Consider the following 11,933-nt stretch of genomic DNA (forward strand, 5'->3'; position numbering starts at 1 on the left):
TCCTAGCATGCTAGTTTTTTTAAAAAAACAACAACACACAACTTATTGGGAAGGCAGTTTTATTTGAGGGGTGTGTGTGGAAATTTAAATACACAACTTGTTTGTTTAGAAAGAAATCTGAAGAACCTATAAGGGAGAGGTGGACCCTGTCCCCAGATCTTTCAGTCCCCTAGGCTGAAGCCACATTAGGTGGAAGATGGACTCCCTGGGTGGGAGAAAGGAGCCTGCACTATCTCCTCAGTCCCTGCTGGGCAAGTCTTCAGCTAGTCTGTCCTCGGTTCTCTCCTTAATCCCACTGTGTAGTAGAGACAAATGGGGAAGGTTTCTGGGAAACTGATTCATCAGTCAAAATACATCGTCAAACCATTTGGGATACGCAGAGAAAGTATTCAAGAGAGACAGGTTTATAAAGTTAAATAATAGTTTCTGCTAGTTTTTCCTGTACATTTGGAAAATTCGGGTAGGTCCTAAACTACAAGCATGTGCAAAACATCATGGGAGGTCAACGCCTCCTTTCAGGTTTCAGGAAGGAGCAGCTGACATCTTTATACAGAAAAGGGCTTTATTTTTTCCCTGGTTTGGGGAAAAGGGGAGAAGAGGTGGAAATAGCTTGTCCAGTCAGCTCCCGGAGGGCAGAGATTTCAGCCCCTGATTATGGGGAATCGGTGAAAGAAGTTTGTCACAGTCAGATGGGTAGTCCTTGGGGACTGCCTCAGCAATGGTCCTTAAATAAGTAGGGCAAAGTACCGTACTCAGGGTGTGGGAAGCACATATGACACTGACTAGAACAATTATAGATGGAAAAGAGGTGAGTGTGAATGTCTCCTGTCCCTCACTCATTCTAAGCTAGGTTCCTGGAGCCAAGTTATTAGAATACAGGTTCTGGTCAAGTGGGTAAACCAGTTCTTTATGGGGTAAAAAAAAAAACCCCAAACAAAAAACCTCACACAGTTTGTTCTTAGGTTAAAAGATAAACATTAGATTGTTGATGACGTGTTTATGTCAGAACTGGGTTTTTCTGCACACCGAGTCTTGCCACAGTTCCAGTGAAATTCATTTCATGTTGTGTTGACCCAAGACCAAATATTTCAAATATGTGGATTGGTTCCATAAGCAACAATAAGAAAGAATTCATTTCTTGATCTGGTTATGATTTAGCTTGTTAAATTAGTGGCAGATTTTTGTTTAACTTAACAGCTCCTTTTTAATGAATTGTTTGAGTATCCACTATTTTCTGTGAAAAAGCAATGTCAGAATAAGAGCTTCTAAGCCCTTGGTCAGCATTCATAGAATCACTCAGTGATTTCAGATTTCTTCTTCAGGTCCAGCGGACAATAGCCAAACAAATTCAGATGGTGCGGCAAGTTGGAAAAGGGCGATATGGTGAAGTCTGGATGGGTAAATGGCGGGGTGAAAAAGTGGCAGTGAAAGTGTTTTTCACCACTGAAGAAGCCAGCTGGTTTCGAGAAACTGAGATTTACCAGACAGTTCTCATGCGCCATGAAAATATACTCGGTAAGTATTGAAAACTGTTTTTGGATCAAGATGTAGTGTCATTCTGAGAAGAAAGACAAAACCTGCTAAAATCTATTAATGTAGTTCATCTGCAAAGTAGAAATCCTGTTAATTGAAAGGGATGACAATGGGTGTTTTCAGGGTTGTTTTTTATGATTCTAAAGGCAGGAAACTGAACTCTGTAGTATTTTCCAGTCACTTCCAGGGCAAAACTCCATCTATCCTCAGCAGAAGTACTGCTAAGTTAGGAATCTGAGATTTGTAGTATGTGTAATTTATTTTTTTTTCACACGTATACCCTACTTTCCTGACTAAGCTGGAGCCCTAGTAATTGAAAACATAAAGCAACAGAACAAATGCAAAAAGCATTATCAAACAATAAAAACAATTCAACAGCAGATTATGAAATTGCCTCTTCAAAGTCAGACTGTAATAAAAACAAAACCTGGCAGATTGATATGTTTAATTCTCTTCCTAAAGGACCACGTCTTTTAGGCTTCTGATTTGTTGCCAGGGAGTTAGATGTTTAAATGGGTTGGAATGGTGGAAAAAGCCCCACTCCATGTCACAGAAACGTCTACTCAATATCCATCCCTGGCACAGTGTTAATTTCACTATTTGTGGGACCTTTCAGCACTAACTATGTTTCTAACTTCCACAGGTTTTATAGCAGCAGATATTAAAGGCACAGGCTCCTGGACCCAACTCTACTTGATTACTGATTATCATGAAAATGGGTCATTGTATGACTTCCTGAAGTGTACCACTCTGGACAACAGATCTCTGCTCAAACTGGCTTACTCTGCTGCTTGTGGCCTGTGCCATTTGCACACAGAGATCTATGGAACGCAAGGCAAGCCTGCTATTGCACACAGAGACCTGAAAAGTAAAAATATCTTGATAAAGAGAAATGGGACTTGCTGTATTGCTGATTTGGGCCTAGCTGTCAAATTCAACAGGTAGGTAATCCAATCCTATCCTTTGTAAACTCATGGAGGTCTCTGTGCGCAAATCTGAAAAGTGTGATAGATTCATTTGGCTGGTTCACAACTGCAGAATCTTTGTGCGTAACAGGAATGTTCCCGAAAGAATAAATATTTTCTTTGCAAAAGTGGACTTGGGAAAGAATAATTGAGACAAGGTATAGCCACAAAATGTTCTTGGACTAGAGATCTCGGAATGTCACGCACACAAAAATAAATTACCCTGCTTTCAAAGAAGAGGGAGACAAATGTTGTTACCGTTCAGCGTTCTATTCTTCCGTGGCAGTTTCAGACCCTTCACTCCCTTTAATGCTCAGTTTGAAACAAATTGAACTGACAGCTATAAATTGCATCCAATATGCATTCATCTACAAATAGTTTACTTCATAAAAATTCTCCATGCAGGCTGTTTAAAAGACTCCTTACTCCTGTGATCTTCACATTAGCAGGCAGGTTGGTTATGCTAGTCTTTATTTAGCAGATTTTTAACCCACTACTTAAGATATTTTCTGAACAAGACAGCTTGCAAAGTACACATCCAAAAATAACCAATAAAATATAATGCAATAAATGATTTAAAACATCTTCCTAGTAATTCTATTCAGAGCCATCACAAAAATAACAAATATCCCCGTGTAACACAAGCGTACCAAAAAAAGACCATATCACCATTTCTATGGCTCATCTTACAATTAGCCACTGAAGACCATGGCAAAGAGGTGGGTCTTAAAGGCCCATTTGAAAGTATTGATGGATGAGATTTGCTGCTATCATGTAGTACAGTGGTACCTCTGGTTGCGAACGGGATCCGTTCCAGAGCTCTGGTCAGATCCCGAGGAATTCGCAATCGGAGGTGCCGCTTCTGCGCATGTGCGCGGCGTGGTTTAGCACTTATGTGCATGCGCGCGCAGCGAAACCCAGAAAAATACTTCCGGGTTTGCCATGTATGTATCTCGAAGGATACGTAAATGGAGGTGAACGTAAGTAGAGGTACCACTGTATTGAGTTCCGCAACTGCGGGGCCACCACCCAAAAGCATCTATTCTGTGTGTCAGTCATCTATGTGCTAGCCATTGGCAGCCAGGAAGTGAGTGCATGGAATTCCACCCAGGTTTGGGGCTGTTGAAGCAGCAACACAGCACTCTTCTCACCAGCCCAGTCAGCTTCTATGCTGCCTGCAGAGTACGTGGCATCCCTTCCTTTGTGGACACTAGAGAAGCCAAACTGGCTGGCAAAGGGGAAGCAAAGCACCCCGCTAGCCAAATCAGCTTTTCTGCAACTGCCACCTGCTTCCTTTGCTAGGAGTGCCTGTGGGCCTCATGGACCAGTCTTTTGCAGTGGGCAGTGCTTCTAGCCGGCACCCTTTTTTTTTTATTAGTCTGCTTATTGCTCATAAAACCAACATTTTTGCAAGCTGATATTTTCTAGGGGCTTAGTATCAAGGCTGTGTTACACTGTTAAAAAAACCCCACTAGTTTAACAACTGAAGGGAAAAGCTTCATTATTGTAGCTACTTGCTTCTTGTTGCATGCTAGTTTTACAGTATTTCAGCCATACAACATTTTATGTTAATTTCAGTGATACAAATGAAGTTGATGTCCCTTTGAATACCAGAGTGGGAACAAAGCGTTACATGGCTCCAGAAGTCCTAGATGAAAGTCTGAATAAAAATCATTTCCAGCCATACATTATGGCTGACATCTACAGTTTTGGCTTGATCATTTGGGAAATGGCTCGGCGTTGTGTCACAGGAGGTAAAGCCTACATCTAGTCTTCAAATATGATAATGCATATGTCCTAAGTTAGGAGTGGGGAACCTTTTTTTGCTTCATGGGCCAAATCCTTACCAGGATCTGCATCATGGGCCAAATTTAATAGGTGTCAAAATCCCTTACACTTAAATCACAGGGACTTAGGAGGGGAAGCAAGAGAAGATTCACAAAGCCTTTTCCAGGTCTCTTTGTGCTTCCCTTTTAAGTCTCTGAGTTCGTAGGGAGATTTGTAAAAGGCTGTAAGAAATCCCTGTGCCTCCTTTTGAGGGAATAGCAGCTCTGGAGCTGTCTTAAAGCCTCTAACCGCAACTCTTCCTTTTCTCCATGAATCCCCTAGCACTCCCCCCCCCCCCCCGCCGTCTTAACAATCAGGGGATCTGCCAGGCAATCCCCTGACTGATAAGTGTATGTGCTGCAGCCACAATCTCTCTTGCCAGCAACATGGCCTCCAGAAATTGAAATCGGTGACTCTGATTATTTATAAAGTTAGTGTTGCTCTGTACATTAAGTGCTGCTACTCCCAGCGTTCCCTTTTTCTACCAACCCAACTTGTGGGGGGCTTGGGGTGTAGCATGGGTAATGGGGAAGGCAATATGGTTTTGTGACAAAGCAACCTGTCTCTATTTTGCCTATTCTGTCAAGTGTAGCATCTGTTGAGATCAGCATGAATGTTCTCTTTAGTTTCTCCTTTCTTTGTTGTTCCCTATTCCCTTGAATGTGCAGGTCTCTCAGCCTCTATGTATGCCCCCCACCCGAACTGCTTGCAAGTAGGGTGGAATATTTCCTTTTGAAATGCAAAAATAAGAGCCTCTCTTAAGTCCTGTAATGGCCTAAGGCCAGAAGCAGGTTTGGTATATTAGTCTTGTCTGCAGCACATGGGATAATTTTGAATTGCATGCTTAAATTTATATCATTTATTTGCAGGTATTGTTGAAGAGTACCAGCTACCCTATTATGACATGGTGCCGAATGATCCTTCATACGAGGACATGAGAGAGGTCATATGTGTTAAGCACCTGCGCCCTATAGTATCTAATAGATGGAATAGTGATGAGGTAAGCATGCTGAAAGAAGGAGAATCTAGTTGACAATTCTTTTTGCCCCACTTACAGAAATAAATTTTAGATTTGAAGGGAAACATTAACTTAGAAGTTTTCATTGTTTGCTGATTAGAATTCTCTCCCCCCCCCCCCCGTCTTCACTTTTACCAGTAAAACCTTTTAGTATTATTTATCATGATGCAGGAACACTACCAATATTTTATTCTTCTCTTATTAGAAAAGGTTTACTTATCTGCTGTGCACATTAACAATAATTAACTCCAAGCAGCATTTCACTTGTATTTGATATTAGGCAGACATCTTCACTATATTGTTTTTGGTGCCTGCAGAAAACTTTTTTGTTCCGGCAAACCTTCCCAGAAATGTAAATTTGACATGTTTTTTAAAACATAACCGTATTCGATTATGTATCTTTTTTAAATTGATGGTTTTAGTTATCTTTTGCATTTTTAAAGTCATTGCTTTTAACATTTGACTTTATTTCTATTGCAGTTCGCTTGTTGGTTCATTTTTGTAAACCGCTTAAAAGCTTTGATTTAATTATAAAAGCCTATAAGTGGTTTAGAAAAACGAGCCAACAGTTGTTAGTATAGCAGTGTACAAATCCTGTTAAATACATAATTGTTCATGCAAGAATTCCTTTTTCTATTTTCAGTGTTTAAGAGCAATATTGAAATTAATGTGTGAATGCTGGGCCCACAATCCTGCCTCTAGACTTACAGCTTTGAGGATTAAGAAGACACTTGGCAAGATGGTAGAATCTCAAGACGTTAAGATTTGACCAAGAAATTCCATTGGACTGCTATGCCTCTTCACTCAAGCAAGTATAGGGTCTGGTGGGATGGGGCTGGGTCTGATTTTCAGCCCCCTTCCTCACCACTTTTACAGGCTGCTAATATTAAATCTTTCAGTACTTTGTAGAAAATGGTATCCACGTACACTATATGGTATACATGTGGATAGCCTCATTTTACTTTTTTTGTTTTTGTTTTGAGCTGCGTTGAGATTTTCTTCACACTTTCAAACTCCCCTAAAACTCATTGAGTTCTGAATTTCATATTCAGATGATAGTGCTTTCTGTGAAAGCCGTAAGTTAAATGAATTAAACAGCGGAGGTGGGGGGGGAATAAGCTTTTTGCCTACCTGATGATACCTTATCAAGTCTTGGTGGATTAGCCTGCAGTCTGGGGCACTAAATAATTTACAAATTCCTTATGCCTTTTATGGTTTTGTGTGGCCGTGCCAGGATTTTTCTGATGCCATTTGGAGTACCTAAGAAGCCATTTAATTTCATGCAAAACTACTATTTTCTTTTGCAATGCCTTGGCTCAGCATATGGAACCTATTTGGATTTCAAAGAAAATCAGTTTCTGCCTTCCTCTGTGCTGCATGGAAAAATTATATACGTTTCATGACCAAAAACCAAAACGGCTACTATAAACCTATGCAGTAAGTCACCGTCAAGTGTGATGAACAGACCAGAATACAATTCATACTCCCAGTGCTATGAATTCCCCAAAGACTGAGCACACAACATGGAACAGTTAAACGTCTCCGATAATTTAAGTGCCTGTAATCTTGTACTGTAAACTGTATCTTAGCTAGCTTTAAAAAAGGGAAGTTATTTATATAGTGTTCAGTGTACTTTTATTTGCTACATACCTGCTCTTTTGTATATGTGTAAACATAACATACTCACATCTGAAAATAATGAAACTTAATAATCATATTCAAGGTGAATGTGACTTGCAGAAATGTTGGATAGTCTGTCAAAGTATGTGCATGGATACTACAAAGATATAAAAATTTCCCTTTTAGAGGCATTCATTAAGACCCTTAATGCAATATTAGAGTGAATTCAAATAAGTGTGAGGATGTGTTAAAATTTTGTTCTATAGGTTGCAAACAGTAAATGGTCAGGCAAAAGACTGCAGTATTTTTTTTTTTTTATTTATAGATGTCCAAATCTTATTTAACATTTCCTTAAATCATTGCTTTTTTCAGTGATGCCTTTAAAGTATTAGTATCAGCTGAACAGTTCACGGGATACATAAGCTATGAATTAATTTATTTTGAATGCAACAAGTCAGACAATATTGTGCCACGGATCTTGAGCAAAGGTGTGTCATTTCTTTTCCGTCCAGTACCAGGAAAGCAATTGGGCTGATGTTCTAAAATGTCTTTTTGTTTTGTTTTGCACAGGTAGCTGGTAAATATTTGCCATAAATCAAATTATTACACTAGACTACTGCTTTCAGGGAACGCTTTCCACTGTTAAATGACGTGTTTAAGAACTTCTGCATGGATTGCTGTTTGTCAGAGAGTATTTTGAAGATTCAAGAATTGTTTGTAGGTACACTCAATCCACTTGCTGGGCCTGTTTGGCCTCAATATTACATTCTCGTAAGCAAAGTATATACTCTAGGACACTTTCAGCTGTCCACTATGGCTCTGAATAGCAGAGGAAGATCAGTAGTGGTAGACAAGTGGTCTCGGGAAGCCTGTCTCCTTTTACTGATCATCTTGAGGCACCTCTGACGTAATCTCTTGAGGAACCCCAGGATTCCTGGGAGTGCAGATAGAAAACTGATGTAGGCTATATTAAAATACAATGTTAACAAATACATGTTTACGAGTTTTGTCAGAATAGTTGGTGAGGTGTATATTTTCCATCATCCAGAATGGAATATTTGTTTTCTTGTTTTAAGTGCCATGTAAGTTGGGTAGCTTTTTAAGTGGTGCATTATATGCTGACATTTAATTTTAATATTGACTTGAGAATCTAAAATAAAGCAAATGCCAATACTATCTCAGAGCCACTGGGTTGCATCCAAATTAAGTTATTTGCACTTAGTTCTCATTGGGAGAAAATGTGGCTTAACTTAGTAATGACTAACTTTTCACATTGAATTCAGTGGAACCTAAGTTTAACTAACATGGTTTGGATTTAGTCCATTGTTCCTAGAGTCCAGACATATCTATGGGCTATTTCATGTCCCTGATACTCTCTTAGGAGACATTTTAGCTAGAGCAGAGGGAATAGCCCGTTATTTCTGAATACACTGCATTTTGTAGTAGAAGCAACAGATGTCTGGCATTTCACTTTCTAATTGGAAGCGCCACATTCCTTCCAGCTATGCAATTAGTAGAAATGAAATTTGCCTCAAAAGGACTTGAGATTGTTAAACAAGTTTTGAAATAATTTCCTTCCAAAATTTAGTACTATTAGCATAATGTTTATGAAAAGTTTTGTTCTTTTAGCTAGCTCAACTGTGACCTTTGCTAATTTTTTCTTCTTGATTTCATCACATGGGAGTAAGATTCAAAATCTCATTTACTAAAGTAAATTTTATTTTTGATCTCTCCACCCCTTGGCAATTTTACATAAGAGCAAGGGGAGAAATTGTACTCTGGCTTCTTCATGGTACTAATCATTCTGTGTCCCTGTTTCTTTGGATCCCTTCTACCAGTTGTATGACTGTCCCACCTATATTGGGGTTTGTTTTTTAATGGCATCTTTAACACCTCTGTCACCTTATTGATCTGACCAAAGCTGTGCTTGGAAGTCATTTGTTGCACTCATACTAATACAGCAGTTGTAAAAATGTTTGACTAATTCATGATTGTAAATTAATTTTCAATTGGGAGTAGATGCAAGTAGCAATTCTGCTATATGGTTGCACTTGATGTGTGGTAGAATCCTTCTTACTATTTGGTGGCCAAACAGCCTCACAGTATGAGCTTCTGCAGTGTGGTTTTATCTCCAGGCTACCACCAAATATTCCTGGTGGCAGCTTGCAGACAAATGACATATATCTGATTCACCTGGTGAGCCAATACAACGTGAAGGATGTGGCCACTCACAGAGGCATTTTCAAGTGGCCATGACATCACAGCCAAAGAGTGAGAAGTGACCTTAAATGTGGCAAAATTGAATTATACCATTGTCAAGAGAATTGGTATGTTTTTTAACATTATTGCCTTATCATAACGCCAACAGACTCATTTCATACTAATGTTATCTTTTATTAGACTACGTTTAGTATGTGTGTGTGTCAATTCTTTAAAAACACATACTTGCTTATGTCTTCCATTGTGTACTATAACACTAGTGCATCAACAGCGCATTTGTGCCTTGGAAGTATGCTTTTGAAATAATTTCCCACTTGCAAACGAATGTGTACCTTGAAGCTTTGAGAGTATCATGATAGTTAGATTAATGAAAAGTATAATGGTTTGATTGCTCCGTTCCTTATGAAGCGGACTTTTCAACTCTCCCTCTTTTTTAAGGAAGATGCAGCATTTTGCAAAGCTGTGCCACCCTTGGGAATTTGAAAGCAGTAGGGGCAGCTCCATTTAAGCCTGTAAGGAAGGTTGGTTAGTGTTAAGAAATTAACCCAAATGCTGAATGTATTTTGCAGTAAGGAATACTAGAGGAACGAGAATGAATGGAAATCTCCACTTGGAATTCTGTTTGCTTGTTTTCTAAAATATTCCTAAAAGCCAATATTATAATTAAATTGGGTGGTGTTTTCTGCTCTGCAAAATATTTTTCTCCCATTAACCATTGTCATCTGAGAGAACTTATTAATTATCTAATAACAATCAGCCAAGACTATTGGTATATATTTTGAATATCACACTTTTTTTAAAAAAAGCAAAAAGCCATCATTTCACTAAGTTTTGACTAGTGCCATAAAAAAACCAAACCTATTTGTTTCTTATGCCATAAAAATGCCTACCTCCATAAATACATTTCTTGAGTGGTCGCTGTCACCTTTTGCTTGATGTAACACCTTCATATTCCCAGAATCAGCCTCTTTATGAACCCATAACGCCTGTTTGTGTCGGTTTCCCATGTCTATTTTGATAAATGCTTTCCCCTGATACTCTTCTCAGCTCTAAACATTATTTGTCATTGGCCTCATGACACTACTGTCATTGCATCTGTACCTTTCCAGTGCAAGGGAAGCAGACTTTTCCATTTCCCCCATACAACTTCTCTGTTTAAATAGAGTAAGCTGACACACTACAAATTTGTAGGTTGCCTTCTTCAGTAATGCTGTCTGACGTCAAGGTGTGATCTGAAATACTAGAACAAAATTCATTATTTTCACGCTGCATACTAATTTAAATACTGAGTCTTCTGCCCAGTTTCAATGTAAGAGGACTCAGATTTGGCTGGTCTTTTAGAAAAGTAATTATGTACCTTTTGCCTCATCTTGTGATGGTAGTTATATCATGTCTCCCAAACCCATTTTGGTGGATTGCAGAAGTTTGCAGAAAAAGAGACGGGACAGGTCACCAGACACTTCTCTACTACAAGGGAGATTTGTTGTGTAAACAGGAGTGTTCTTGCACAACTCCCACTCATTCTAAACTGGTGTTAAAATTTCTGGTGGATTGTGCCCAAAATGAAAGACTTACTTCTTGTATCAAATGTGGAATTAACAATACTTCAAATGATCATCTCATTGAACAATTGCCTTGTTGTATAGTACCCCTGAATGCAATATAGATGCCCACATACTGTATTCATGTTTTGTGCTCTGACTTACCCATGCCCAGTATAAAAATGTACTATATTGTATACAGAAAGAATAATGTAGCTAACCTATAGAAGATGTAAATAAAAAGGAGAGGGTGAAAGAAGCAGTATGATTATACTCATTTTGTTATATATATACCACAAGTTTAGAATGTTTTTTAATTGTAACAGGCTAAGTGTCTTTTTGTACAGCATCTGATTTAAAAGGTGCCTTAAGTTTACCATGAATTGCTTTGTTCTGTACACAAATTTATGTCAATGTATCATTTTTAAGTAAATAACCTTATTTTAGTAAACATTAGTAATATATTTGTTTGTTAACCGTTGCATATTGGTGATCAAACATCCACACACATGGTTGTATGCTGAAGACCATGACTCACAAGTAATTTGTACTGCAGTATAGTCGTACCTTGGAAGTCAAACGGAGTCCATTCGACTTCCAAAACGTTTGAAACCAAAGCACGGCTTCTGATTCCTGCAGCCAATCGGAAGCTGTGGAAGCTCCATCAGATGTTCAGGCTCCAAAGAACATTTGCAAACCGGAACACTCACTTCCTGGTTTGTGGCGTTCGGAATCCAAGGTACGAATTGCTTCCTTACTTCAGTCTTTCCTGGTAACTTTTCAGATGCACCAAAAGTGGAGCCCCAGGCATTGATCATTCACTGGTTCTGTGTATTTTTAAAGTAAAACAGGCCATTCATAATTCCAACAATGTGCACTCCCATGTGTTCAAACCAAGGTCCAAAATACCTTGTGAGAAGTTTCCCTCCACCATTCTACAAGAAAAATCTGTTGAATCTGGGTGCAGAATTATACTTCATACACAGCATCAGGCTGCTGTTAAAAATGTTACCCCTTCTGTTTTGTTCTTCCATCTCCCCTGTAGCATGTGAAACAGCTTACCTCAAGTTGTACATAGCATATGCATATGAACCTTAGGATTCCCCTGTCTGCTGAACCTTTTTCTGTAGCATTTATAAAACAAACCACACACATAGTTTAGTTTTATCAAAGTACATACAGATAATGTATATTCACAGTTATCTTTCT

General features: G+C 38.8%; 1 protein-coding gene across 1 annotated transcript in view; it reads left to right on the forward strand.

Annotated features, from left to right (window-relative positions):
* Nucleotides 1-11,175, forward strand: part of BMPR1A (bone morphogenetic protein receptor type 1A) — a 62,477-nt gene extending 51,302 nt beyond the window's left edge. Inside the window, exons 9-13 of the mRNA XM_083440080.1 lie at nucleotides 1,323-1,515; nucleotides 2,177-2,474; nucleotides 4,077-4,252; nucleotides 5,195-5,325; nucleotides 5,987-11,175. Of these exons, the coding sequence (XP_083296206.1) occupies nucleotides 1,323-1,515; nucleotides 2,177-2,474; nucleotides 4,077-4,252; nucleotides 5,195-5,325; nucleotides 5,987-6,112 (924 nt within the window). The 3' untranslated portion in view covers nucleotides 6,113-11,175. The remainder of the gene's footprint in view (nucleotides 1-1,322; nucleotides 1,516-2,176; nucleotides 2,475-4,076; nucleotides 4,253-5,194; nucleotides 5,326-5,986) is intronic.
* The last annotated feature ends 758 nt before the right edge of the window (nucleotides 11,176-11,933 follow it).

The sequence above is a fragment of the Podarcis tiliguerta genome (genome assembly GCF_965153285.1).
Source record: "Podarcis tiliguerta genome assembly, chromosome: 5".
Classification (NCBI taxonomy): domain Eukaryota; kingdom Metazoa; phylum Chordata; class Lepidosauria; order Squamata; family Lacertidae; genus Podarcis; species Podarcis tiliguerta.